The following is a 26,779-nucleotide window of genomic DNA, read 5'->3' on the forward strand; positions in this document are numbered from 1 at the left end:
GTAAACCCCGCAGCGCATTCAATCCCCTGTAATCTCTGCGGGTTTGATTGGATCGGTAGGTAATGGAGATCCCCATTGGTGGGGTAGGCCCACTATTTCATCAGTGTCTAAAAAAAAATCCCCTTGACATATGACGTTGTTTGCTGCTCCCCTGTTCCTTTCCCGTCTATTCCTTGTCCTCGTTGAACCACGGGCGGTCCAGATATCAACATCCAACAACCACTCTACCACTAGATTCAACTAGTAGATGTACCTGAAGCCAACTGCTCTCCTGTCGACATCCACAGACACCCCTCCGCTGCCAATCCCCGCCTCGGCCGCCTCGAGCTTCTTATTCTCCTTCTTGTGGATAAAGCGCAGCGCCAAGGCGAGTCCCGCCACGATGAGGCAGATTACCGTATTCGCGCTACCTCCTGGGATGTACCGCGGCGCGTGCGAGATGGGGTACATGTACGAGCCGTAGATAGACGCCGTGTTTCCAATCATGTTGGATATGGCGATAACCGCGGACCGCTTGACGAGCGGGCGCGGGAACGAATTGGCGACCCAGGATACGACGATTTGGTCTGCCTCGGAGTTAGCGCCTGTCTGATTTTCCGCTATTCCATTGCTTTGACTTACAGGCCGAGAGGGCGCCCATGGGCATGAGGAACATGGCAAAGAAGCGAGCTCCCAGCGATGTTGTTGCCGCCGCGATTGCATTGCCGACAGCGCCGATCAGCATCAGACCAACGATGTGGAGAGACCGATCTTGTGTTTTTGCTGACGTCCATGTCACGAGGATCGAGACGAGGAATGCTACAAACTAAATGTTGGACAGCTGTTAGCCGGTTTATCAGCATTCGATGAGCCGCCAGCCAGGACAGCACTTACCCAAACCGGCACCGTAAGCCAGAGAGTATTGATCGGGCTGTATCCAAGAGTTCCGACAATGGAGGGGAAGAAGTATTGGAACGTTAGGGCGACGAGGTTGAGGTGCTGGAGCAGCACAAAAACGTAAAGCCGGTAATCTTTGACGGCCAGCTTCAATCCCGCCCACACGCCGGCATGCTGGTCGTCGGCTTCGTTGATGTCCTCCAGCAGGCGCCAGGCAGCAAACGACTTTTCCTCCTCGCTCAGCCACTTGGTGTTGTGGGGGTAGTCTGGAAGGATGAACCCCACGATAATAGCAACGCCAATGGTCATGACGCCCTCCTGTTTTGAGAGCGATACCGCTGTCAGTTTCATGCTTTCCCGGAGGTTATGCAGGCCGACTCACGACAATGAACAACCAACGCCACCCCGCTATCCCATGTGCCCCCTCCAGTCCACCGAGGATTGCCGCCCCGAGCAGTCCCCCAAACATGTTGGCCAGGGCGTTGCCCGAGTAGAGCCAGGCCATGCGGCGTGTCAGCTCGGCGCGGGTGTACCAAGAGCTCATAAGGAAAACGGCGCCGGGGAAGAAGGGCGCCTCGACGAAGCCGAGGAAGAATCGCACGACGACGAGGCTGCGGAACTCCTGGACGGCCGCGTTGCAGGTGCTGACGGTCCCCCAGAGCAGCGTCGCCAGGCTCAGGTACAGGCTCGGGCGGACGCGCGTGATGAGCAGGTTGGACGGCAGCTGCATCAGCAGGTAGCCGACGAAGAAGATGGACGTGGCCAGGTTGAAGTCGGTCCCGCTCATGCCGAGGTCCTTCTCCAGCGTGCCCTGGCGCGCCTGGGCCAGGTTGCTGCGGTCGAGAAAGTTGAGGAGGTACATGGTAATAAGGCAGGGCAGCATACGGGCGTCGATCTTGCGCACGAGCCGCGTGTCGGCCTGCTGGCGCCACGCCGCGTCCTGGCCCTCAAAGTGCTCGACGAAGGGCAGCTTTGCGCTGGCGGGCTTTGCGGGCGTTGGGGTCGCATCGCTGCCCTTGGAGCCGGGCCTCTCAACCTTTTCCTCGCTTTGCACCTGTGCCATCCTGTGCTTCCCGACGGTGTCTTTGCGTGGTTGTACCCGGAAACACTAGCTTGGTGGCGGGCTTCTAACTTTATACGTGGCACCCAGGCCGGATGATGGTTGGGGCGACGTGAAAAGGTTGAGCAAGTCACACACGCTCCTTGCCGCGCTCCCCTTGCTCTCGATTTCGGATTAGGTATTCCCCTACGAGAACCCTCTCATTTCTCAAATCTCTTTAGGTGGTACACGACACGACGTCAGCATCCCGCGGGTCTCGGTCGGCCACGAGGGAGTGCGAGTCCACATCCCCGCAAAATGCGGCACCGAAGAATGGGCCTTTCCCCGCGCATCGGCGTGCCTGCCGCCTTGTTATGCCCGTTGTAGGGGACGGGGGAGGGCGGTCGTGTGTCCACTACGTCTTGCTGAGCGCCCGCTGCTGATTACCCAGCTCTCGACTACCACCCATCCCGGCCATAAAAGGTCCGGGGAGGTCGAAGATTGCATTTTCCAGCACTATCTTATAACGGCCTACCTAGGTATAAAGACATGTTCTTTCAGTAAGGCTACGATGGCAAAATAATCCTAGCTGGGCGTTTCCAGGATTGGAGCTCGGCAGGCAAGATGTCTTGACGCAGCCGAGGCGGCGCCACGTCGGCAAGACAGTGGGGGCGGCTAATAAACGACATGCCCCCACGACGGGAACTTCCCCGCGTCGGCACTTGGTCGGAAAAGAAGAACCAAGCTGACACAAGCTTATTCGGCTTGGGTTAGGGCGAAGGGCCCAAGCTACTGCGGTTGCGATAATTTCTTTCATTCCATTCCATCCAGAGCGAATTTAGAGATCTTGCAATTCCCCAAAGCAGCTCTAACACAAAATTCCCTCACGCAACGTTGAGGCCCCTCTCCAGAAACCCAAACCGAGCGATTAGAAGCAAAGCCTCACTTCGCACATTGCCCCAATTATTAGGGAGTACTGATGATGGTGACCGGGAACTCGAAGCTCATTCCTTTCTCAGGCACTATATCGGCCAGGCCGGTCGCGTTGACCCTGGTGCCGTCCTCCTGGGTGTAGATGTGCGCGGCGCCCAGGTACATGTGCGTTCTGTTCGGCCCGTCGGTCCAGAGGGTCTCGACGATGTTGTTTCCAGGGAGCGGCGACAGATCCGGGTTCCAGCAGACGCGCCAGCCGGACTGGATGTAAACGCCGTTGCACACGACGTTGAAGCCGGGCGCGCCCTCGCGGTAGCCGGCGGGCGCCGTGAGGTTGAACGCGTTGCTGCAGCCGCCGGGCGAGCACCCCCAGATGTAGTTGCTGGCCTGGAACACCGGGGTACCGGCTTCATCCCTCTTGGCCCAGGTGGCCGCGGCGGGGGCGGGCGGGCCCTGCTGGTCCCAGCGGGGAGCGGATGGGATAGCGGTCGCGGAAGAGGTACCGACAAGGGCAGACGCTAGGAGGGTGGAGAGGAAGCTGGAGGAGATCATGGCTGCTAGTGGTGTATACGTTTCGGGTCCGAGAGTGATACTCTTGGTCGTTTCCAAGTGGATTCTTCCTTTTCTAATCTTGATCTGATGAGTTCGTGAGTTTGATGCCTCTCCAGATATCACGACACTGTTTGATCCCAGGACAGCCACATATTTTATACATTGGTGTCCTAACTAGCGATACTAGGATCGCACAAGCCAAACCCTTTAGAGCAAGCTAACCCATGGGATCGGCCAGTAACAACCCAAGAAGCTCGTAACGGCCCGAAACCAAATATTCACAAATTCCGGGGCTGGAGTGCAGATCGTCAGCGCCTCGAATGAAAACACCCAATCGGGCCAAGAGTGCCGTCGGGTTTCGATGCCACACCGTCACACGCCGTTTGCCATGCGAAACCCTGTGATTGGATCGCTGTGCGAGAGCTGGCCCGCTAGCTGAGAGCAGGGCGTAGTGGCCGATGACAGTTGGACGGTTGCCTCCTAGCCGCCTCGGTGGCTGCTACTGTCAACCAAAGATGGCGCCGGAACGGTCCCAGGATACGACGCCATCCTTCGACCCTCGTGTTCTGCCCTCGTGTTTGCCAGATCTGACGCGTCAATGCAATCGGCCCTTTGAGGATTCCTGAGTGACAGCCGCACACGGGCGATCTTACGGCGAAAACGCAACCGATCCGCGGCCTGAGGAATGTCTCCCGAATGTCCAGATTCTTGGACGGAGGAGACTGAACAAGGCCCAGGAGGCAGGTACTAAACCGTGGTGTCCCAAATTGGCAGCAATTGACGTCATCGTCACATGGTGACGGTCGGTGAGCCTTGGACGCATTCCAGGGCATGCGGCTGAGACGGCGACCAAAAGAAGACGGACATCTATCCAAAGGCAGCACGTTTGTATCGTATCTTCGCGGCCACATTGATGCATTCAATATCTCGAGAGGTGCCAATTTCGGTAGCGCTGCCGCACCCACAACAAGCGGGGAAGCCCCTGAACAAACAGCAAAACAACTCGCAAAGCGCAACAACGTGCTTTGCCAGGGCATCGCGCTCGGTTCGCTTGCACCCCGGATTCGGGAGGTGGCCCGGCCCACGTGGGCGCAGAGACGTCGCAATTCGATCGGGGAGGGCTTGTCCAAGCTTTATCGAGGAGTCGCCCAGGATGGGCAGGAACCTCGGCATAATGTGAAATTACACGGAGCCCCATAGAGAGGGGGCTGTCAACATTGGCCTGTGGAGTCCGGGGATGGTCGGTGAGGCCAAGGTTGCGTACAAAAACATGGACAGCAGACGTGCTGGATGGCGGTTGGCTCTCCACCTCCAGAGCACCGTGCCGCGTCAAGGCTTCATCAGCCGCCAGTCGACGTCCTCCCATCTGCAACTTGCGCCTCGAGCCTGATCGTCCGCTCCGCAACCAAAGAGCCATGACTCTCGCCGCTTCTCTCGGGGCCATCCTGGCCGGCGTGAGCCTCGTGCACGCCCAGGGCGCCGGCACGCGCCTGGACCCCGTCCAGCCCGTCCGCCTGCCCGACGGCGTCTCCGTCAAGAGCCCGCTCGCGCACCTGGGCGGGAACGGGCCCTGGACCGACGCCGGCAACGTCAACGGCATCTCGTCCGACGTGCCCGAGGGCTGCCACGTCGACCAGGCCGCCTACGTGCTGCGCCACGGGTCGCGCTACCCGGACCCGGGCGCGCACGGCGGCTGGCTCGAGATGGCCCGGCGGTTCAGGGAGGGCAACTACACGGCCACGGGCCCGCTGGCCTTCATCCACACCTGGGACACGCCCCTGACGCGCCCGGACGTGCAGATCGCGCAGCTCAGCCAGACGGGCTACAAGGAGCTGCACGACCTGGGCTACACCCTGCGGACGCGCTACCCGGACCTGTACCGCGAGGGCGAACCCTTCTACGTCTACGCCAACAACTACACGCGCGTGCTGCAGACGGCCAAGCTCTTCCTCGGGGGCTACCTGGGGCCCAGCGCCACGGCCCTGGGCAACGTCGTAGCCGTCACTAGCCGCGGCTTCCCCGACCAGCTGGCCAACACGCTCGCGCCCTCGGACATGTGCCCGACCTTTGTCGACGACTACAGCACGCAGCAGGCCGAGTGGCAGCCGCGGTGGCTGCCGGCCTTCAAGGAGCGCCTTTCGCAGTACGTCAGCGGCGACCTGCAGCTCGAGGACGGCCAGTGGAACGACTTTGCCTACATCTGCGGCTTCGAGTCCCAGATCACCGGCCGCCTCTCGCCCTTCTGCGACACCCTCACCGACGCCGACCTGGCCGGGTACGAGTACCAGCAGGACCTCCGCTACTGGTACGGCCACGGGCCCGGCGCCGCCGTGTCGTCGCGCATGATGGTGCCCTTCCTCGACGCCCTCGTCGCGCGCTTCGTCGAGGGGCCCGACGCCGACCGCGGCGTGGGGCCGGACGGCAAGTCCGAGTTCGCCGTCCCCAAGCTGCTCATGAACTTCCTCAACGACGGCCAGCTCAACCAGCTCGCGGCCGCCATTGGCGTGTTCGACGAGCAGCAGCCGCTCCCGACGGACCGCATCGCCGAGGACCGCCTGTGGCGCAGCTCGCGCATCTCGCCCATGCGCGGCACCATCGCCTTTGAGCGCCTCACTTGCCGCGTGTCGGGCGGCGGCGGTGGCGGCGGCACGGCGCCCGCGCCCGCGCCCACCACTACCAAGCGGGCGTGCAAGGCCAGGCCCACGGGCGCGGCGCAGAGGAAGAAGAGGCAGGCGGCGGCGGCGACCGGCCGCAACGAGACCTACATCCGGATCCGGATCAACGAGGCCGTCTACCCCGTCCCGTCGTGCCAGGACGGGCCCGGCAAGTCGTGCCGCCTGGCCGACTACGCAAAGTACGTGGGCGACAAGCTCGCCACCATCGGCAGCTTTGCGGAGTTGTGCAACGCCACGGCCCCGGGGACGCCCAGCACCGTCAAGGGTGCTAGCTTCCTGACGAACCTCAACCAGGACCACCTCAAGATCATCCACCCTTAGGTGGAAGCGGGAAGCCGAGATGATGTAATGATGCCATATGTACCTAATGCGTAATAAACTAATGCGTATATACAACAAATCCCTGTCTCCTTCGTCTCCTGTCCCCTTCCCAGCCCCCAGCCGCCGTGACCAGCCCGCAAGGAGAAACCCCCAGGATGCGACTAGCACGTGTTCAGCATGCTGGTCAGTGCCGTCTTCTCGGCGCCCGTGATGGTCAGCTCCCAGTAACTCTTGACCTGGACCCAGGACTTGGCGTAGGTGCAGTAGAAGGACGCCAGGGGCGGCTTCCACTTGTCGGGGCTGCTGTCGCTCTTGGCGCCGTTGACGCTGCCGGTCACGGCCCAGAGCTGGGGGCGGGTGAGGTCGTTGGCGAATTGCTGGCGCTTGTCCGTGGTCCAGGAGGCGGCACCGGACTGTGTGTGTGGAGGGGATGTTCGTTAGCAACAGTGGGCAATTTGGGGGAGACAGAGAAAAAAAAAAACCAAGAGGTAACATACAATCCAGGCATTCTTCAGCGGGATCATGTGGTCGATCTGGATGTCCGAGGCGCTCGTCCACCTGCCGCCGTCGTAGGGGCTCACCCACGTGCCCGACACGGCGTTGCAGGCCGCATTGGTCTCGACGTTTGTGCCGTCGCGCTTCAGCACCGTCTCCCGGGCGTTGCAGTTGCCGGACACGGCGATCCAGTGGGGGAAGAGGCTCCTGCTGTAGCCGGTGCCGGTGCTCGACGGGGCCACGGTGAGGCCCGCGAGCTGGGCCTTGGCGGCCGTGGTGGACGGGATTCCCGGCTGCGATATCGTGGTGTTAGTCTGCGAGTGTCTTTGCATCTGTAATGGGCGGAGGGGTGGGGGGACAGGCAGCGTGCCCGTGCTAGATGCGGGGTTTTCGGGCTTGCTTACAGGGGCGGGCTCGGGGATGGGGGCCGCGACGGCCAGGCCGACGAACGACAGGAGCACCGAGAGCTTCATGGTTGCGGGCCGCGGTGGGGGAGCTGGTATGGGCGAAAAAGGGACTATAGGCGAGGGCTAAGGGGTTCAGCCAGGCTCGCTGTGGAACAGATCCATCTCCGCGACAAACGTTGAAGGGGGAACGACCAGGTTATATACTAGCCTGCCATCCATCCATCACCCACCCCATCAGGAAAGCCTCTCGGTGTGGTGCCAATGCCAGTGAGGGGCTTCCCTTACCCGGCCGCCGGGGTGCGCTTAGTCGATATCTCCTGGTGGGCGGGCACGGCATCCCCAGTGCAGCTGAGTCGAAACACACACAATAGCCTAGCTCTCCTATGGCTTAGTGGCGCTGACTACCAAGTTGCACGAATGGCCGTTGACGCCGCGGATTGGCCCGCGGGCACAGGGACCAGGTCACCAAGCCACCGCCCGCCCATCCACCCACTGCTGCTTGCTGCATCCGAAGGGCCGCTACACGGACCAATGCCAAGTCTGGCAATCGTCAGCCGAGGGGAGCGCCCCGCGCTGTCCTTGTCTCAGGCGCTGTCCTTGTCTCAGGCGCGCGCGCCCGCCGCCCGATAGCCAGTGGCTACGCGTAAGCCGTCACGGTGGCTGCTGATAAGGCGTCCCCTTGTGGAGCTCGGCTCGATGGCTCCCAAGCTGTCGTGCCCCCGCGACGAATTAATTGATACACCAAACCAAAAATGACTTTAGGTCCTCCCCAGCTGCGTCGATTTCAATGTTTGAAGAAATAAAAACTGCTTATCTTTGCGAACGATCGAAAAGATATTATTTTGTGTTAAAATGCTATCTAATGGAGTTGCTTGCAGTTGCGGACGAAGCTGGTCAAACGAATCTGGCAGCCTGAGGCCCAATTTTCTACGCTTGGTGTATCAATTGATTCGTCGCGGGGGTGCCAGGCAGAGAAGGCACGTGTGCATCTCATCGCGAACTACCGAATCAGGGGTCTTTTCCTCCTCGTCCCCCTAGCCCTGGCGTGCCTTCAGGTCTGTTGCGAGGCCAATCAGCAACCACAGGCGGGCCATGCGGGCGCGCGACGACAGACCGAGTCGTGCAGGGGAGCTGACCTTCCTGATCCGGACGTCTCGGGTTTCCGCATCAAGAAGGCAGGAGATGAGGGTTGTCATCCACCCGCGATGCACGGTAAGGTGGAGGATGATATTATTGTTTCAGTTAGAAATCTGGGCGCTGTTCGCAATCTTGGGTCTGTGGTTCAAACTTTCTTTTGTTGTCTCGCCAGGTGCTGGTCGTTGGTCTGTTTGGCGCCAGGTTGTCAAAGGACGACATCCCAGCGGCCACCTCCTCACACCGAAATCACTCCCATAGACGCTCCAATGCTAAGGCCACAGCACCCATATCGCCGCGCCGAGATGATCCCCGTGGGGGCATCGCCCTCTTCTACCAAGGACATGGGAACAGGGCGGTTGATATGTTAAAGTATAAAAAGAGGGCACGAGGTGGAGTGAAGCGGCCAACTTCAAGTCGTAAGCCCCGCCCGGCAGGTAATACTTCGTACAACCTATAGATTACGGGATATGAGGGTTTTTATGAAAGAAAGAGGGGCGAAAATATTCTTTGGAACGTTGCTGATTTCGGCCAAGAGGTTGCATGGGATGGATGGAATGTGTGTCGGCTCGAGATTGCCCGATCGCCAAGCCGGCAGCCAGGTAGATCTGGAGCTCCCTGCGGCTGAGCCCCTGTCGGTTGTTTTCAGGTCAGAGACTTCCAGAAATCTCCTCACCTTCATATTCCATCTGGATCCCAATCTCCATCTGGATCCCAATCAGGCGAGCCACGTCAGCAGCACTATTTATCTCCCCTGGGTGTCAGCTGCCATCTTGAATTAGTTGTGGTCGGATGGGATATGCACAGTCTTCAATACACTGGACTAGGTGAGCCTCGCTATCTCGGCGTGATTCGGTATATTACGCAGGCTGCATTACACCAGTATTATAGCTGGATATCACGCCATGACGGCCGACCTGATGGCATTGACGCACCGCCACACGTCCTCAAAAGTGTTGTACATTGGCACCGGGGCCACACGGATCACGTTAGGCTTCCGCTTGTCCAGCACGACGCCCGCCTCGCCCAGCTTCTCTATAACCGTGTCGAGCAGGCCCTCGCGCAGCAGCACGCTCAGTTGCGCGCCGCGCTCCTCCCTGTTGGCGGGCGTGATAATGCGGAACGCGGGCTCCCGCCCGTCGCCACGCGCCAGCGCCTCGTCCGCCACGACCCGGCCCAGCAGGTGCTCGGCGTAGGCCGTCAGGCGCAGCGACTTTGCGCGCAGCTCGGCCATGGTGGTGCGGCTGAACACGGACAGGGCGCCGCTGAGGGCGGCGAGGTCGATGGCGCTGGGATTGGACACGATCCAGCCCTGCGCGCCGGGCGTCGGGACGAACTCCTTGGCCATGTCGAACCGCACGCTCTTGTCGCCGCCGTACCAGCCCGCCAGCCTGGGGTGGTACTGCGCGCCCTGGCCCTGCGCCCGGGTAACCTCGCCGTGCCGCCGGTGCACAAAGGCGCCCGCGATGGCGCCCGGGCCGGCGTTGAGGTACTTGTAGGTGCACCAAACGGCGAAGTCGACGCCCCAGTCGTGCAGTCGTAGCGGCACGTTGCCGGCCGCGTGCGCCAGGTCCCACCCCACCGTGATGCCCTTGGCGCGTGCGTGCGCCGTGATGCGCTCCATGTCGAAGAGCTGCCCGCTCCAGTACTGGATGCCGGGGAGGAGTAGCAGGGTGGTGCTGTTGGAGTGCTCGTCGATGGTTCTTAGGATCTGCTCCGTCGAGATGTAAAAGTTCTCGTTTGGATGCAGCTCCACCAGTGATTTTGCTGGGTCCAAGCCATGCCATTCGATCTGGGAAGCTATGGCGTACTGTTTATGGCTGGGTCAGATATATGTTGCGGTTTTTTTCCCGGGCGGAGGAGGCAAGAGAACGTACAGTGTCGCTGGGAAATGGCTTCCACTCGGCAATGATCTTGTGCCTCGTCGCCGTTGGTCGGTAGAAGCTCGCCATCATAAAGTGCAGGTTCGCCGTCAACGTGTTCATGATGGCGATCTCATCGGCGCCGGCAGCACCAACTATGGGCACCGACTTGGTCGCGAGGTCGGCCGCCATGTCCTGCCAGCTGCCACCCAGCGGCGACTCCTCCATCGCCGTAAAGTGCCCGTGCACACCGACTGAGGCCCAGGTCTCCAGCTGCGCGTTCAGGTGTTCCCGCACCGCCTTGGGCTGCAGCCCCAAAGAGTTGCCGCAAAAGTACACTGCAGGGGTGGTCTCGTCGGAGCCGGAGCCGGCTTCCGCCTCGGCGCTCCCCGTCCCATTCTCCTGGGCCGACGGCTGTGGAGACGGAGACTTGTGGTTTGGTGGGTAAGCTATACACGGGAACACGGGGGGCGTCAGTCTATGCACCCAAGGGGTGGAGGCATCTGGGATGATGTCGGGACACGCCACGGGCGTACCACGGCGGTCGATCCACTCACCAGGGATCTTGCCGTCCAGGGCCTTCTTCTTCAGCGAGGCCACTGTGGGGAAGATAAAATGCTCGCGCAGGTGCCGCAAAGGGTCCTGGGCGTCCTGCGAGAGAGCGTACTCTAGTGTGCCGGCATTGGCAGGAAACTCGACGGCATCCGAAGTCGCAGACATGGCCTCTGACTGACACGAGGGTTGACAAATGTGATGGAAGGTTAAAGGATGACGTGCAGGAGTGGATAGCACAGCTATGACAGGCAGGGGGCCGTGGTGAGAGGCAGTGGTGGGTGGTGGGCTTGACAGCATAAAGTTGTAGCTTTTTCCTGTTCTGTCCCACTTATTCGAACGGACTTGGCGTGTTCCTTGGGCTGTGTGCTTCTCTCTTTGGCTCCCTCATATCAGTTCGTCTAGCCGAGTGAGGACGGCTGAACACACTTTGTAGACAGCGTCGTCTCCCGCAGTGTCTCGGCTTTGGACTTCGGCGCGAGCGGCGGCTGGGCGATTCAGCACAGCGTAGCGGCTGCTACGCTGCCCCACGCGCTCCGCCGATGCCGCAGCGCGGGTGTTGCCGCGTTCCAGCGTGTTCCAAGGCCGTGGGAAAGCCGCAAACGCTGACATAATCGAGAAGAAAACCATGGCGGCTCCACCACGTGAGCATTCCGTACTGCTGGACCGAAGCCGTTGCTAGCCGCTTTTCATGACGGTTGACCGTGGATATCGCCATCTGCCCCAGCAAGAACAACCCTTGGTTCCTGCACTTCCCAAGCGAAGCATGCCTGCTAGCGTCGGAAGAAACAGGCACGCGGTGGGTCAGATGAGGCAATTACGGCATTATTCCGCAGCTTCGTAAATATTCGTCTCCATTTCCGTTCGTTTTCATGACACATTCTTCACCTCACCGCTCGTTTCACGGCCGACTTCGGGATTTTGAGTGCCTTGGAGTGCTCATGGCAGGGTCAGGGGCAGTTGCGCGGCCCAGAGGGCGTTTCCTTAAGGTGTCTTCGCGGGTCCTGACTGGCAAGCCGGACGATTTGCAGCACAGCATCGTGCCTTCTCCCATCAGACTTTCTGCTTCCCGCTTTGTCCGGACCTTGGGGGGTCAGTGCTTTTGTACTTGGGCCGAAATCTGACAATTTCCAACCCGTTTTTGGTCCGTTCTGCTGGGTCTTTGGCTCCTCTTTTTCGCTGCCATGTCACCGCACGAAACCACGTCCAAACAAAGCGCCGCGCTTGATGATCTTGCAACCACCTTCACCGTTACCACCAATGGCTTTCTCCCAGCTGAGACTCCGCTAGCGCGCATACCCGATGCGTACTATCAGCCATGGGAGACTCTGGCTCGGGACCTCCCAAAACTGCTCCGGGAAGGGAAGCTGAGGAGCGCCATCGATAATCTCCCCATCCTCGACTGCTCTCGGCTCGGCCCGGAGCCCGAGTGGAGAAGGGCGTATATCGTCTTGACTTTCCTCACGCACGCCTATATCTGGAGTGGCGAGACCCCATCTGAGCGCCTGCCGCCCCAGGTTACAGTCCCCGTTTTGGCGGTATCGGAGCACCTCGACCTGCCCCCGGTCGTCACCTATGCGGCTTCGAATTTGTGGAACTTCCGCACCACCGGCGCCGCGGGAGATCCCGCTTCGTTCAGCGACCTGGAGTCTCTGGACTGCCTGCTCAGCTTTACGGGAACCCCCGACGAGTCATGGTTCTACATAATTAGCGTTGCCATGGAGTGCGAGGGCGGCGACATCATCCCGACCATGCTCTCTGCCATGGAGCGCATTTCGGCGGCTGGTACCAACGGCGCGGACGTGTACACCACCGCCACAGCCGCCCTGGAGCAGTTGATGGCGTGCATCCGTCGCGTCGGCCGCATCCTCGACCGGATGCACGAACGCTGCGAGCCCGAGGTCTTCTACCACGCCATCCGCCCCTTCCTTGCGGGTAGCAAAAATATGCAGGCAGCTGGTCTACCACGGGGCGTCTTCTACGAGCGCGGCGGGGGCGAGGGCGACTGGATGCGGCTCAGGGGCGGGAGCAACGGCCAGTCGTCGTTGATCCAGTTTTTCGACCTCGTCTTGGGCGTCGAGCACGCTGCGACCGAGACCCAGAATTCTGGCGCCGCCCAAGAGCGGCCCGTGTCGCCGACTCTCCACAAGTCCACGCAGATGGCTGCCGCTGAGGAGGAGCCTGAGCTCCCCTTCCACGAGGAGGTGCGCGCTTATATGCCCGGCCCCCACCGGCGGTTCCTCGCGCACGCACGCGCCCTGCCCAGCATCCGCCGCTTTGCCCTTGAGCCGTTTGAAGCTGCCGACCCGCTGTCCGCAGAGAAGCAGCTGCTCCAGGAGACGTTTGAGCACGCCACCAAGGTCCTGGCCGAGTTCCGCAACAAGCACCTGCAGATCGTGACGCGGTACATTGTCGTGCCCTCCCGCAAGCACCAGCAGAGCCAGAAGAAGGGGTCCATCGGCCTGGCCGCTGCCGGGACCACTCTTTGGCGTGAGCCGCCGCAAAACCCCGTCGCCGTGCCCAAGAACGCTAGCCGTGACGCCGGTGCCTCCCCTGATGGTAAGGCTTCCAAGGGTGACACACGCGATCGCCGCATGTCGGAGACGCAGCTCACTGGCACCGGAGGCACTGCTGTGATGCCCTTTTTGAAGCAGATCCGGGACGAGACCCTTCGCGCTGGCCGACCGGATTCGGTCCAGCTCACATAGGCACGTGCCCGCTACATTCTTGCCTACCTTTTATTCTTTAATCACTGTTGTCTTGGGCCGATGCTTTTTTATTCCCCTCTTCTTCAGTTTGTTTTCCTTTACCCATTTTTCCACTTCATTGTTAGTATCAGCATAGCGTTTGGGAACCACAATCCGTGGAGAAGCTGCAGGAAACAGCGGCATACTTAGGAGTTCCGCATTATATAGAATTGCATCCGTGGAGGCTGTCTTCACAGACACAAACTCAGGGTTCTGTATCATAAAATTAGATTGGATTTGTCTCAACTTTCATGCTTCCAGGCACGTTCACTTACTAACGCTACCTAGCTTGAAGAAGCTGTGTGAGCAATCATCTCGCTTACTGGATTCTCTCCTAGTTTGACAAAGGGAGTCATCTTAATTCCTTTTGAGGGGCCTTCTAGCCCACGAGCATGCCAAGGTACCATGTCAATCGCAGTTGCTTATCCGCTAGAAATTACCCAACTCTTGGAAGGTAGCGTGCCAGCTTCGGTACCAAAGTTATCATTCCACCCCTCCTTTCATGTTACCTTCCCTTTGCGACCTCCGACTGCAGTTATGGCAGATCAGCAGGCGTTGGTGCGGGGAAATTCTGCACACTATCGTCCAACTTACAGCCAAGTGGGGGTTGCCCTGCCGTATTGATCATCATATGGTGCGCTGAGCGCGGGATCAACCCGATTGTGTCCCGTCGGGTCGGGACTTTCCTATCTGGAAACGTTGCATTGGAGGCAACACGCTGGCTTCTCGACACGCTCAAAATGCGCGACCCGGCCGGGCGAAATCCAGGTCGTCGTCTCGGTAGTAGTCAAGGCTTCCATCATGGACTCAGAAAATGTTCAGGCTGCCCCGAAGCAGCCCCCGGTAACTTACCAGGAGAAGCCGGGCGGGCGCAGCGACGGCGATGTCGACAAGTCACTCGAGAAAGTTGACGGCATCACCACGGCGCTGCCGGCCGACGAGCCAGCCGCGGTGGCCGGGGCCAGCAAGGAGGTGGCCGCCACTTCCCCGTACGAGGAGGTGCGGGCCGCCGTGCGCGAGATCGACGGCGAGGAGCCCAGCAACACGCTGCGCGCCTGGGTCATCGGGCTCGTCTTTGTCACCGTCGTGTCGGGTGTCAACATGTTCCTGTCCATGCGCAGCCCCGCCATCACCATCCCGGCCGTCGTCGTCATCCTCGTCGCCTACCCCGTCGGGATGTTGTGGGCAAAGGTCATGCCGGCCCGCACCTTCAGCACCTTTGGCCTCGAGTGGAGCCTGAACCCGGGCCCGTTCAGCATCAAGGAGCATGCCGTCATCACGCTCATGGCCAAGATCACGGCCGACTACCCCTACTCGACCAACGCGCTCGAGGCCCTGCAGGCGCCCGCGCTGTACAACCACAGCCTGGGCTGGGGCTTCGCCCTCATCTTCACCCTCAGCAGCCAGCTGATCGGCATCTCCATGTCGGGCATGTTCCGCCGCTTCCTCGTCTGGCCCTCGGCCATGGTGTGGCCCGGCCAGTTCGCCACCACGTCGCTGCTGTACACGATGCACGACAAGCGCAAGGCGGACGAGATTGCCGAGGAGGACCGCGCCATCGCCGGCACCAGCACTTGGAGGGTCTCTCCCTATTCCTGGTTCTGCTACGTTGCGGCTGCCAGCTTCGGATACTATTGGTTCCCCGGCGTGCTCTGGCAGGGCCTGTCCGTGTTCGCCTTCGTGACGTGGATCAAGCCCGACGACGTCGTTGTCAACCAGCTCTTTGGCGGCTTTACGGGACTGTCGCTGCTCCCCATCACGTTCGACTGGACGTATGTCGCGGCGTATCTTCAGAATCCCCTTCTTTCCCCATGGACGTCTCACCTCAACACTTTGATCGGGCTGGGCATCTTCGTTATCATCCCGACCATTGGAATCTCGTACACCGGGGCACTGTATTCCGATTACCTCCCCATAAACACGTCCCGGACTTTCGACAACACTGGGCACCGCTACAACGTGCTCAAGATCCTGAAGCCCGACTTTACGATCGACGAAGACGCCTACCGCAAATACTCTCCTTTGTTTCTCGCGCCCACTTTCATGATCAACTACGGGTTAAGCTTTGCCACGCTGATGGCCTCGCTGGTTCACACGGCCCTCAACCATAGCGGCGATATCTGGTACCGCTTTAAGGCGGCGCGCAACCAGGAAGCCGACGTCCACACGGCCATGATCCGCAAGTACAAGGAAGCCCCTGACTGGTGGTACGGCCTCGTATGGATTGGCGCCATGGCCTTTGGGCTGGCTACGGTTTTGGCGTTTCCCACCCAGCTGCCCTGGTGGGGATTTCTCGTCTCATGCCTCATCGCCTTTATCTTTATCATCCCGCTGAGCATGATATATGGCATGACCAACATCCTCATCTCGCTCAACGTGCTGTCGCCGTTCCTCGGCGGCTTCATCTTTCCCGGCCGCCCCATCGCCAACATGCTGTTCAAGGTGTACAGCACCATCGTGCTCGGCCAGGCCCAGGTGTTCAGCGGGGACCTCAAGTTTGCGCTCTACATGAAGGTCCCTCCACGCACGACGTTTTTCAGCCAGATCGTGGCGGTTATCTGGTCCTGTTTCGTGCAGATCTCGGTTATGGTATGTATAACTATTACGAAAAGGCTGCGGCTGGCTCTCACTCTCCCCATTCCGAGGCTTGCGGCTGACCCCACACACAACTCGGTGGTACCAGAACTGGGCATTCGGAAACATCCCAGATATCTGCACGGCCAACCAGCCGAGCAATTTCACCTGCCCCAACGGCAGCACCTTCTTTTCCTCCAGCATAGTCTGGGGTGTCATCGGCCCGCAAAAGTTCCTCGGCGTCGGCACCATGTACGAGAAGATCCATTACTTCTGGCTCCTGGGCGCCCTCCTCCCCGTCGTCTTTTATCTGGTGAGGCGCAGGTTCCCCAACTCCGTGGTGCGTCATCTCCACGCCCCCGTCATGCTGGGCGCCATGGGCTGGCTCCCGCCCGCGACCCCTTTGAACTTCAGCTCGTGGGCAATTATCGGATTAATCTTCAACTGGGGGATACGGAGGCGCTGGGCCGCCTGGTGGCAAAAGTTCAACTACATCACCGCCGCCGGCCTGGATGTCGGGCTTGTTATCTGCACCCTGGTCATCTTTTTCGCCTTTACGCTTCCCGGATCGCCCGTCCCGTCCTGGTGGGGGAATGTCGACGTTCTTAAAACGGCAGACGCAATGGGCACGGCTATCCGAAAGACGGTGCCCAAGGGAGAGATCTTTGGGCCTACGACTTGGTAGAGGGTTACGAGCCCAGCCTCTGGGTTTGGCGGGCGCCTGGGAGCATTGCCGAAACACAGCTACATACGTCAATCCGGTAGTTTGCCTGCGGGAAGCGGGCCAAGAACTGGAGCAGCGTCGTAAAGCTGTGCGGCGTGTCGGTTGTACGACGTGGATAGGGCGCCGTGCGAGCCCGCCATGGTTCCCCGATGACATTGCCCACTAAGACGTTGGCGTTACTTGGCTGAAGATAGATACATTTAGGCGATTCATGTGCTAGCCATATTATTTATTCTATTTAGTTATACGCTGTTATGTCTATAGAAGAGACCTCAGTGCAGCTACATGGTATATGCGTGGGGAAAAACCCTTGGGTTGTGCCTGGGGGGGAAAACCCTGCGCCTGCGAGCCATATTATTTAAAATGCATATTTTCAAAGCTTATCCGACCGTGAACTATTTAAACGTAAGAAAGGAAGGTGAAATGGTAGGGCGGAAGAGGAAGGAGGAGAGAAGAAGAGGGGATTGCGGAGTACTGACTGTAGTGGCATACAGAGGTTCCATCTTCCTAATCCAACTCCGAAAAATCTCTGCCCATTTCCCTACTCTCGCCGCTGTCGCTCCCGTCGACGGCCTTCGACGTCGCGTATCACGATGGACCGGTGCGATTTGTCACGGGGTTTCCGGGCCGAATCACCGCTGTTGGCCTCTGCTTGTGCAGAGTCGTTTGACTCAGCCGCCTCGTCAACTTTACCATCCGCATCGGCGTCAACCTAGGTCGCTGCATACACATCAGCCTTTGCCTTGACCTCATCGGCGCGGGCTTTGCTCCCAGCCGGGAAAGACGCGGACTTCTTAGCCGTCGCATCCGTTTTGACTTCCGCCTTGACCTCCTTCTGAGCCGTGACTTCCGCGTTCTGTTGCCGGAGTTCGCCTTCGTATGTGGCTGACTGCTCTTGCTCAACCACCGCGTCCATGTCCGAAAGATGGTAAAGTATATGGCCGTTCGGGTACAAGTGAAAGATGTTGTCATAGAGGAGGTTATAAGCCGTCTGGCGTGCCGATCATTCTACACCATGGTCGCTAACGGTAGTACGATGTGCTTCTGGATCCAACCCAACGCATCGTGTAGCGCGTCATCTCCCGCGTGGCCTTGCTGAGATCCAGCTCAGCCAAGGATCGCCGCTTGCCATCTAACACTTTACCGCTGAAAGTAGATAAAAGCACGTCCCAGAGTATAGATGGAGTCGAGGGTGGCGTCGTAGGTATGAGCGGCAGCCTCGTCTTCGGGTTGACCCTGCAGCAGCAGGGAGGCTGCCAGGGCGGATTAGAATGCTCCGATGCGCTTCGAGCGGCCGGAGTAGAAATCATACACCAACGGCGGTGGCTCTGCTGTGGCGGGTCCAGAGCGCCGCCCAACGAGGGAAAAAAAGCTTGATTGTAGGTTGTTGCTGGGGTAAAACAGAAAGGAGGAAGCGCTCGTACACGGGCTAACCCCCTTTGCACGTACCTGCCGGAACGAGACAGGCGGCAGGTGGGTTGTACTTTCCGCGGGATAAGACTCAGGAATTGAGCAGAGGTGAAGGCATTCTGGCGTGGAGGTAATGCCATTTTGACGGGGCAAGCGCATGCAAAACTTCCCAAGTGACAAAAGCCTCCAGCCATATCCGACCAGAGCTGGACACAGAACAAATCCAAAGAACTTTGGAACCACGGTTGCAAAAAAATTTGCGAGTATATAAAGGACCCTCCTCACACCTCCCCGCCGCCCTCAAGCCTAAACAGCTACACAAACTCTTCTTTCCGTCTTAGGCTTCGTCTGCCGCGCTCACGAGACGAGGTTCGACCCGACAGCAGCCCGGACAACATGACCACCCCATCATAGACCCTGACCCTCGTAGGCGGTGGTTGGGACGATAGAGATTGCGCTCAAGGGAGCAAAACGAGCGCCCTAGAAGTTGCGCCCGAGGAACGGGCAAGAGTCAACAAAGAGGACAGCCCTACGGGCCACTTGCGGCTTGAGGTTCGAACCACACTGAGCTGTAGGACGAAGTCGACCGGGAGCGTTCGGTATGATGCTTGTTAAAATGCGCCTCTAGTTCATGCACGAGGTCATGGCCCACATCCGCCCAGAGCATCCCAAGTCCATGACGCTCCGGGTTCTACTCGCCATAACAATCATCTCCGCTCAGTGAGTAGTCAGCTCAGCCAAGGTGGGCGAACACCTCGGACAAGGTGGGAAAAAGTGGACCCAAAATCTCAGCCAAGGTGGCAGGGGCAGTAAAAATGCATATGCATTTTTAAAATAAATTAATAAATAACGTTTAACGTAAATTTTATATATATTAATATTATAAATATAAAATATAATATATATATGTAAATATAAATACAAAAAATGATATAATGCTAAAAACCGCTTTTGCCTCCCCGACCTCGCAACGGGAGAACGCCATCAAATACAGCAAATTTAACATTAGATTCAAACTCCTCGCCTCCGGTTCGCCACCGGACGTATGTCCGCGCGCGAGCGCGCCTCCGGCACGGCTGCTGGCAGCGCCAGCAGCCCCAAAGGCGGCGGAGCGGTTACCGACCGCCCCGAAGCCAGCAACAACACCACCATAACCAACGCCCCCAACCCTTTCCTAACGCGCACCCGCATTGCAAATTTAAAAAACCAATTAATCGAAACATTAAAGCCTTTCGTGCCCCCCGGCAGCACCGAATTAATGCTTAAAATTGTAAAAGAATGGACCAAAACCGTAACAAACGCGCTCGAAACGCGGTCCCGCAACTATCGCAACCATATGCCCAACCACTTTCGCATTATAAAAAATAAAATTATTGTTAAAATACGCAACGCCCGCAAACAAACCACTAATTACGCTTTAATTTTAGCAACCGGTTTGTTGCAAAGCAATTAAACCGGTAACTACCCGTTTACAATCCGTTTTTACGCATTTTTTAATACCGGCCCCCCCCCCCCCCCGAAATATATTTCCGCGCGCACCAAACGCAAAATTACCATTTTAACCGAAAACGTTTTTTTTAAAATTGCAAACCGCATACCCGTTAAAATTACCATTACATTAATTAAAAAGTTCGGCAATAACGTAAAAGCAATGCGCAAATTTTTTAATAGTAACGTAATAATTTTATTCCATACAATTGCTACCAAACATACGAAAAATACCGCGTAAATTATTAAAGTATTCGGCAACAAAACAATATACCAAACCCAAATTTATAACGTTATAATTAAAAGCATTTAATAAAACGCAACCAACGATAACAACATTTTGCTATACAAATTTAAAACGCACAATATCGGGGCCGAAATTAATTTTATTTATATATAAAACGCTTAACAATTGGAAAAATACGCTACGGTATTGGCTAAAATTATATTCCCCGCCGTAACTTAAATCGTATGCAATAACGGCTTCGTATTTAAAAGCGAAATCCTTAACGTTAAACCGTTTGCAACGGGAACGAAAACCGTTTAATGCTATAAATGCTACGGGTAAAAATATAAATTAAAATTTTGCAAAAAAACGGCCCGTTGCCCGCATTGCGCCAAACCGTTACATAGCAATGGCAAAGCCGGGGAACTTTTGTGCCCGTCGTACGGGGGTTAATTTATTACAAAAAAAAGCAAACCGAAATGTTACAATTACGGAAACAACCACCCGGCCTTTTAATAAACGTACCCCGTAGCGAAAAAAAAAATTAAAAAGGCCAAAAACACATTTTTAAACCGGCCGAAATAATTTGCTTTGGAAACGGGGAACGAGCGCGCACTTTAACCGAACCAAATAAACCATTTTGCCGTTTATACCCTCCCGCTTTTTGCATTTATCCGCCCTTTACCCGGCCCTTTTTAACCGTTACAGGAAAAAAACGATTTGTTTAATTTAAAATTATTAATAAAACGCAAACGGAACGGCTTTTTATTAAAAATAACGAAAGTAAAGGAAAATTCCCTAACCAAAAAACAAATAAGCAAACCACGAAAATCCCGCAACAAAAAAACGTTAAACTTTTCCAAATCCGCTTTTAGGATAAACCAATACTTTATAAACCCAAACCTTGCCTTTTTCGGTTTTAATAAAATAGCGGAAATAAAAAGAACAAACAAATGCCGGGCCGTTAACGACCTAACGGCACCTAGCAATACCGCGGTTACTAACTTTAACCTTGCCAATGCACCAAACCATAAAGCCCTTTTTTCCTTCCCCAATTTACCTTTACCCTAACCGCTTGCATCCCAGCCAACCCAGTTCGGCCTTATACCGGTACCGTTTAACTTTTTTGCAACCGGAATTACGTTTACTTTTAACCAATTAATTAACGATAATAGCAACGTATAAAATTAAATATATTATATTGGAATATAAAAAAAAGCAAAGGAAAAAGCAATTTCCTTTTTTACAGCAACAAACAATATAACATTTTAACTATCCAAAAGCCGGAACGCAACCAGCACGAAAACCTTTTAAAACCGTACGGCTGCAATTACAAGCTTATTTATTACCAAAAATTTAATTCCAACGTAGCATTTTACGTATATAACCGTTTCGCCCCCAAATTGTAAACCGCCCGGTGCGGTTATAATTGGGCTTTAATTACAATTATTACGCCGAAAAGCCCATTAAAAATATATTTAATATATTTCCCAAATTTTAAAGCAAGCCCTAACTAAATAACGCTTTTTATTATAATCGTTACCCACCCAACCCAAAAGCATACAATTTTTACAAGCAATTTTAACCTTTACCATCCAATTTGGAATTTACACAATAAATACAATGCAAAAAGCAAAACCTTTTTGGAATTAGCACGTTGCAAACGATTCGAATTAGCAACGCTTTACGGAAAAATTACGAAAAAAAACGAAAAAAAAAAATAGTACAATTAATTACGCTTGGGTAACGCAACAATTCGAAATGGAATACTTAAAATAAAACAATATAATAAAAAGGTCCAACCATTTGTCCCAAATATTCCGCGTTTTTTTCGAACCGTAATAGCTTTAATTCCAATAAATTAAAAATTGGAAATGGAAAAACGTTAAATTAACAAAAAAACTGGCAAAAGCTAAAGCCAAAATGGCTAGCAAATTAATAACGACCGGAAACATGCACAACGCCAAAGCTATAAATAAGAAAACCAACAAACTAATGCAACAATTAATTTAATTTGCTAACCAATTAGCCCTTTAACGAAAACCAAGCCCTTTTAACAAACGCGCCTTTTACTAAATACAAAAATTTAACAATTTTTGCAAAAAAGCGAACCGTTTGCAACGCGCTTTTATTAAAAACAAAACGCAAACAGCATAAAAAGCGCATAAAGCCGCGGACAAAGCATTCGTTAAAAAAAAACGCTAAACGATATCCAACCATTAAAAAAGCGTCGTTTCCGCAACGGGACAAAATATTAAAAAAAACGGCGCATTTTGAAAATTTAAAAAATAAGCCCGCTTAAAAAACTTTTAAAAAAAAACCCAAATCGGTTACCAAATTTAATTAAAACCGGAAAAAACCCGGATACGCTTTGCAATTACCAAAAAAAACCAAAATTTTATTATCCAAATTTTTCCCAAACCCGCTAATTAATATTTTTAACATTAGCAAAACCAAATTCCCAAACCACTTTTTCCTAAACCCTTTTTAAATGCCCGTTTTCGTTACCCCGCAAAACATTATGGAAGCAACGGGCCGCATTAAACCGTAAAAAGCCACGGGCTAAAACCATTTCCCGAACGGGCTATTTAAAGCCGCCGAATTGCCGGGCGCAACCGTTATCGCAAAATTTGCTAACGCAATAATTGCTACAAGCTATTTTTTAAAGCGCTTTAAAAAGGCCTTTACGGTAATACTACCCAAACCAAGCAAAACCATTGTAAAAAAAAACAAACCGGGGGATAAAAGCCTATCGCTTTGTTATTATTAATTTTAAAAGCTATCGAATTAATTATAACGAAACAAATTGCTAACAAAGCAAAAAAAAAAGCATTTTTTTTAACGGCCAAATGGGCAACCAACGGGTTAAAAGCACGGAGTTAGCAATCCAAAAAGTAATGGAAGCGATAATCGCAGCATAAAACCACGGCGTTACCGCATCGCTATTACAATTTAACCTATTCGGAGCATTTAACATTATTAACCACTTTTAATTGCTAAATACGCTAAAAAAATATAATTTCCTTTTACCAATCGTAAAATAAGTAAAAAGGTAGCTAGCAAATAAAACGGCCATTTTGCAATTTAACGGCAACATTTCGAACCCAATTTTAATCCGAACCGGAATTCCCCAAAACTTTCCCTTATTTTTTATACTTTTTATTATATATATTGCATTATTATATAAAAATTTTAAAAATATCCCAAGGATTTTCGTTACCGGTTTTGCCGATAATACCAACCCATTAGCAATAAAAAATACCGCAAAAAATACGGCCCGGTTTTTAAAAGCAGCTTGGCCGAAATGCAAAGCATAAGCAATTAAATACGGCATAAAATTTAATAGCACCAAAACCAAATTAATCCATTTTAACAAAAACGAAAATTCGCCCGTAATCCAATTCGGCAATATAACGGTAACTTCCAACCAAACGGCTAAATTTTTTGGGGTTTGGCTAAACGCCCGCTTTAATTTTAAAAAACACACCAAAAAAGCAAAAAGCAAGCAAAAAAAGCAATAGCTAGCATTTACTTAATTTATTTCGTTAACGTAAAGCAATACGTTCGCAAAAAAAAGCTTTTTTATAACGTAATGTACCGCACGGCTTTGGTATACGGCGCAATAACTTTTTACATAGCCATACCGGCAACGGGCCGCTTTAAAAGCGCCGTTAAATAGCTTTAAAAAAAACAACGCGCGTATTTAAAAACCATTGCCGGGGTTTACAAAGCTACTTTACTAACTAATTTCGAAATTAAATGCTTTACCCCTTTAATTAATTTGTATTTAAACGAAAAAGTATTAAAAGCAAAAAGAAAATGGGAAAAATTTGGAATAAAAAACGTAATTCGGACCGGTACCAATAAGGTGCAGCAATATTTCCAATAGCTAAAATATCGTAAAAAAATAAAAGTACCATATTTATTTAGCTTGGCAAGCAAAAACCGGTGGGCGCAAAAATGGAACCCGTTAAAACCTTTTAAACTTAAGCCCGGCCCCGCCCCGGCAATTACTTAAAAAGCAATTAAAATAAAAGCCAATGCCAAAGCACAAAAACTAACAAACCAAAAGCAAAAAAAAAAAAGAAAGGAATGGTTCGAAATTAAATGGAACGCTAAATGCAAAAAAACCCGCGCTATAGCAACGAAAGCAAACCCATTCCGGCCCGCAACCCCCGCAAACAAACCCAATTTTAACGGTTTAATGCTAAAAGCATACCAAAAACTTACCAAAGCTTAAAGCGCGATAATTATCCAATTAAAAACGGAAAAACTGGAATTAAAAGCGTTTTTTTAAAATAAAAACGTTTTTAACGTGCATACGCCCCGTTGCCCGTATAAAACCGGGCAACGGGAAATAACATTCCATTTGCTTGCTAAATGCCCTTTTTATGCTAAATGGAAAATAAGCTCGGGCTGGGAAAATACAAGCCACCGCAAAGCATATTTTAAACGATAGCAACAAAAAATAAGCATTATTACCAAAACCAATACGGACCAAAACGGCCCCCCTTTGCCCCCCCCTTTTTTATTAACAGCACGTTTAGCAATTAAAACAAATAAATTTAACGATTTTAAAATGGTAAAAAAAACGATTAATTAAAAACGCAAATATTAAAAAAACGAACCGCCCTAAATAAATAACCCAACGCTAAATTAACAACCGGATATAATTATTTTAATTACTAACCCAACATAAAAAAGCTACAATTATACGCCCAACCATACCCAGCAATATCCAGCAGCAAGCTTGGAAACGAATTGCTGCTTTACATGTTTTAGCGCGTACGGATCCTTTTCCGCGCCATTTTTAGCACCCGGTCGAAAAACGCCAAATTATTTTTATTATTACCTTATTTTACAACCGCTATATTTAATTGCTTATATAAATTAAAAAATGCAAAAGCAATAAAAACAATATTACCATTAAAAAAAAACCGGCATTTATTAATTGTTAAGCTTGCGCAAAAGCAAGCTTTTTAACTTTTAAATCGTTAGTAACTTCCGCAGCATCGTTAATACGCGATAAAGCGTTAAAAGCTTTCGAAGCGTAAAAAGCAAAGGCTTAAAGCATTAATACCATATTGCCGGAAAAGGACCGTACGAGCTCCGAACCAGCAATACCGGCACTTATAAAAACCCCGGCGCCAAAAAAAAAAAGCATCCAAAAACGGTTAAAAGCAAAACCAGCACCGGTAAGCACCCCGAATTTGTTAAGCCCGTTTTTATTAATACGCCGAAACGTATAAACCTTAGCAACCAATGCGTTGTAAACCGCTTAGCACCGCACCATACCGTTAACGAACCGATAAAGCATAAAAAGCCGATAAAATTAAAACAATTTACCAAATATTTGCGGCAATTATTTAACCCGAAATTGCGCATATTTTTAACTTTAAAAAGCAATTGGTAATATTTGGCAAAAAGCACGGCCGTAATACGAATTTTTTTAATAATAGCGGGGTAAAGCTAAAAAAAAATACGTTAATAACCCGGCCAAATAACGGAAAGGAAAAAGGAAAAAATAACTTACCGTATTATACCGGATATTCCAATTAGCACAAAAACGATAAAACAATGCGTCCGTATTTGGAAAAACCAGCAAATTAATAAATAAAAAAATTACCCAAAACCATAAAAAAAACGAACTAATTTTAAAATAACAAATTGCAACTTTGCCAAACCGCTTTTTCCCGCTTTGCTTTTTACCCAAACCATTAAACAAATAACCAAAGCAATTTACGCAAATGTTACGCGCAAAATTAAATAATTAGCCAAAGCACAAACGGGAAAAAAACGAAAAAAGCATTTACGTTATTTAATAATAAAGCAAAATACTTTTAAAAATTTCCGTTAAAACGTTTATTGCTTTGCGGGTTATAAATTTGTATCGTTAAACGAAAAAATTAAATTAAAATAAAAAAACGAAAACGATTTGGCGGCAAAGGAATAAAAAAAAATAAATTATATAATTAGCGTTAACCCGCGCGTTGCCGCCGTTATCGTTGCTAGCGTTAAAAAAGCCGTTGCTATTATTAAATACTTTTACCGGGGAAGCACAGGAAACGGGCCGGGCAAAAAAAACGTTAAAAGCAACGGGATCGGAAAAAGGAAAAGCAATAGCTACCGCTTAACCATTATTACGAACGCCGCCACCGCCGCGGCCATCGCGTTTAGCAAAACTGGCTTTAGCCGTACTTTTTTTTAAAAAAGCCGCTAATTGGCATTGCAACCGATTAAAATTAAAAGTAAAATTAAAAATGGCCGGAAGCGAAAAAAAAAAGTGCAACCAAACGCCGGAAATAAAAAGCGCGTTAAAAAAATTAAAGCAATAAAAATTAACCAAAAACAATGCAATAAAAAGGTAACGGTTAAAAAAAAAAGCATTATACCAAAAAAAAAAAAGCTAAAAAAAAAAGGTAAAAAAGGAAGGAAAAAAAAAGGAAAAAAAAAAGGAAAAAGGAAAAAAATAAGCAAAGCAAAAGGAAAGCACCGGCAAAAAAGCAACCTTCCCGAACCCGCCCGGAATTACCACGCCGGCAAAAGAAAGCACAATTACTTTTTAAACATAATTACTTACCCTTAACAAAGCTATAAACACCCGGATAGCAAATACAAAAAACACCGTTACCTTAACGAAAGCAACCAAATACCGGGCTAACAAAAATACGCACAAAAACGTTAATAAAAATAACCGCTAATACCCAATTACATAAAAAAAATAACAACAAAGGACAAATTATACCATACCGGATACAAACCGC

The 26,779-nt window shown here is 52.6% G+C and overlaps 11 protein-coding genes across 11 annotated transcripts; 4 read left to right on the forward strand and 7 right to left on the reverse strand.

Annotated features, from left to right (window-relative positions):
* Positions 1–62: 62 nt before the first annotated feature.
* GGTG_06615 (phthalate transporter) lies at positions 63–2,018 on the reverse strand. Its single transcript, XM_009224435.1, has 4 exons — positions 1,259–2,018; positions 874–1,194; positions 622–805; positions 63–566 (listed from the first exon to the last, which is right to left on the reverse strand). Exons 1-4 carry the CDS (start codon positions 1,937–1,939, stop codon positions 241–243), a joined length of 1,512 nt encoding a protein of 503 aa, XP_009222699.1. The 5' UTR covers positions 1,940–2,018; the 3' UTR covers positions 63–240.
* A 261-nt stretch (positions 2,019–2,279) lies between these two features.
* On the reverse strand, positions 2,280–3,557 carry GGTG_06616 (hypothetical protein). Its single transcript, XM_009224436.1, has one exon. It carries the CDS (start codon positions 3,398–3,400, stop codon positions 2,882–2,884), a length of 519 nt encoding a protein of 172 aa, XP_009222700.1. The 5' UTR covers positions 3,401–3,557; the 3' UTR covers positions 2,280–2,881.
* A 566-nt stretch (positions 3,558–4,123) lies between these two features.
* On the forward strand, positions 4,124–6,504 carry GGTG_06617 (acid phosphatase PHO1). Its single transcript, XM_009224437.1, has one exon. It carries the CDS (start codon positions 4,816–4,818, stop codon positions 6,394–6,396), a length of 1,581 nt encoding a protein of 526 aa, XP_009222701.1. The 5' UTR covers positions 4,124–4,815; the 3' UTR covers positions 6,397–6,504.
* Positions 6,505–6,557: 53 nt separating this feature from the next.
* On the reverse strand, positions 6,558–7,970 carry GGTG_06618 (hypothetical protein; the record flags this gene model as incomplete). Its single annotated transcript, XM_009224438.1, has 3 exons — positions 7,296–7,970; positions 6,894–7,184; positions 6,558–6,809 (listed from the first exon to the last, which is right to left on the reverse strand). Exons 1-3 carry the CDS (start codon positions 7,362–7,364, stop codon positions 6,558–6,560), a joined length of 612 nt encoding a protein of 203 aa, XP_009222702.1. The 5' UTR covers positions 7,365–7,970.
* A 1,257-nt stretch (positions 7,971–9,227) lies between these two features.
* Positions 9,228–11,336, reverse strand: GGTG_06619 (kynureninase). The gene is made up of 3 exons (XM_009224439.1): positions 10,852–11,336; positions 10,310–10,743; positions 9,228–10,242 (listed from the first exon to the last, which is right to left on the reverse strand). Exons 1-3 carry the CDS (start codon positions 11,144–11,146, stop codon positions 9,331–9,333), a joined length of 1,641 nt encoding a protein of 546 aa, XP_009222703.1. The 5' UTR covers positions 11,147–11,336; the 3' UTR covers positions 9,228–9,330.
* Positions 11,337–11,357: 21 nt separating this feature from the next.
* GGTG_06620 (hypothetical protein) lies at positions 11,358–13,913 on the forward strand. Its single transcript, XM_009224440.1, has one exon. It carries the CDS (start codon positions 12,031–12,033, stop codon positions 13,552–13,554), a length of 1,524 nt encoding a protein of 507 aa, XP_009222704.1. The 5' UTR covers positions 11,358–12,030; the 3' UTR covers positions 13,555–13,913.
* GGTG_06621 (hypothetical protein) lies at positions 13,867–17,172 on the forward strand. Its single transcript, XM_009224441.1, has 2 exons — positions 13,867–16,182; positions 16,277–17,172. Exons 1-2 carry the CDS (start codon positions 14,395–14,397, stop codon positions 16,850–16,852), a joined length of 2,364 nt encoding a protein of 787 aa, XP_009222705.1. The 5' UTR covers positions 13,867–14,394; the 3' UTR covers positions 16,853–17,172.
* Positions 17,173–17,264: 92 nt separating this feature from the next.
* GGTG_06622 (hypothetical protein) lies at positions 17,265–17,807 on the reverse strand (the record flags this gene model as incomplete). Its single annotated transcript, XM_009224442.1, has 2 exons — positions 17,265–17,286; positions 17,620–17,807. The coding sequence occupies 2 exons, from the start codon at positions 17,805–17,807 to the stop codon at positions 17,265–17,267; spliced, it is 210 nt and encodes a 69-aa protein (XP_009222706.1).
* Positions 17,808–17,906: 99 nt separating this feature from the next.
* Positions 17,907–19,455, forward strand: GGTG_06623 (hypothetical protein; the record flags this gene model as incomplete). Its single annotated transcript, XM_009224443.1, has 5 exons — positions 17,907–17,922; positions 18,048–18,190; positions 18,716–18,853; positions 18,930–19,021; positions 19,311–19,455. 5 exons carry the CDS (start codon positions 17,907–17,909, stop codon positions 19,453–19,455), a joined length of 534 nt encoding a protein of 177 aa, XP_009222707.1.
* A 3,244-nt stretch (positions 19,456–22,699) lies between these two features.
* Positions 22,700–24,175, reverse strand: GGTG_06624 (hypothetical protein; the record flags this gene model as incomplete). Its single annotated transcript, XM_009224444.1, has 7 exons — positions 22,700–22,794; positions 22,878–22,972; positions 23,120–23,450; positions 23,619–23,694; positions 23,760–23,785; positions 23,933–24,028; positions 24,172–24,175. 7 exons carry the CDS (start codon positions 24,173–24,175, stop codon positions 22,700–22,702), a joined length of 723 nt encoding a protein of 240 aa, XP_009222708.1.
* Positions 24,176–24,558: 383 nt separating this feature from the next.
* GGTG_06625 (hypothetical protein) lies at positions 24,559–25,400 on the reverse strand (the record flags this gene model as incomplete). Its single annotated transcript, XM_009224445.1, has 3 exons — positions 24,559–24,666; positions 24,744–24,809; positions 25,203–25,400. The coding sequence occupies 3 exons, from the start codon at positions 25,398–25,400 to the stop codon at positions 24,559–24,561; spliced, it is 372 nt and encodes a 123-aa protein (XP_009222709.1).
* Between the last annotated feature and the right edge of the window lie 1,379 nt (positions 25,401–26,779).

This window comes from Gaeumannomyces tritici (assembly GCF_000145635.1).
Source record: "Gaeumannomyces tritici R3-111a-1 unplaced genomic scaffold supercont2.3, whole genome shotgun sequence".
In the NCBI taxonomy this organism is placed as follows: domain Eukaryota; kingdom Fungi; phylum Ascomycota; class Sordariomycetes; order Magnaporthales; family Magnaporthaceae; genus Gaeumannomyces; species Gaeumannomyces tritici.

What these genes read in the sequence shown, in the direction of transcription:
- GGTG_06615 (XM_009224435.1), bottom strand. Translation starts at nt 1,939, where the DNA reads ATGGCACAGGTGCAAAGCGAGGAAAAGGTTGAGAGGCCCGGCTCCAAG. An exon ending in GGCTTACGGTGCCGGTTTGG is followed by an intron (nt 806 to 873) that starts GTAAGTGCTGTC and finishes TCCAACATTTAG; the next exon opens with TTTGTAGCATTCCTCGTCTC. An exon ending in CATGGGCGCCCTCTCGGCCT is followed by an intron (nt 567 to 621) that starts GTAAGTCAAAGC and finishes ACTCCGAGGCAG; the next exon opens with ACCAAATCGTCGTATCCTGG.
- GGTG_06617 (XM_009224437.1), top strand. Translation starts at nt 4,816, where the DNA reads ATGACTCTCGCCGCTTCTCTCGGGGCCATCCTGGCCGGCGTGAGCCTC.
- GGTG_06619 (XM_009224439.1), bottom strand. Translation starts at nt 11,146, where the DNA reads ATGCTGTCAAGCCCACCACCCACCACTGCCTCTCACCACGGCCCCCTG. An exon ending in CCTGGACGGCAAGATCCCTG is followed by an intron (nt 10,744 to 10,851) that starts GTGAGTGGATCG and finishes TCCCGTGTATAG; the next exon opens with CTTACCCACCAAACCACAAG. An exon ending in AGCCATTTCCCAGCGACACT is followed by an intron (nt 10,243 to 10,309) that starts GTACGTTCTCTT and finishes AGCCATAAACAG; the next exon opens with TACGCCATAGCTTCCCAGAT.
- GGTG_06621 (XM_009224441.1), top strand. Translation starts at nt 14,395, where the DNA reads ATGGACTCAGAAAATGTTCAGGCTGCCCCGAAGCAGCCCCCGGTAACT. An exon ending in TCGTGCAGATCTCGGTTATG is followed by an intron (nt 16,183 to 16,276) that starts GTATGTATAACT and finishes CGGTGGTACCAG; the next exon opens with AACTGGGCATTCGGAAACAT.
- GGTG_06620 (XM_009224440.1), top strand. Translation starts at nt 12,031, where the DNA reads ATGTCACCGCACGAAACCACGTCCAAACAAAGCGCCGCGCTTGATGAT.
- GGTG_06616 (XM_009224436.1), bottom strand. Translation starts at nt 3,400, where the DNA reads ATGATCTCCTCCAGCTTCCTCTCCACCCTCCTAGCGTCTGCCCTTGTC.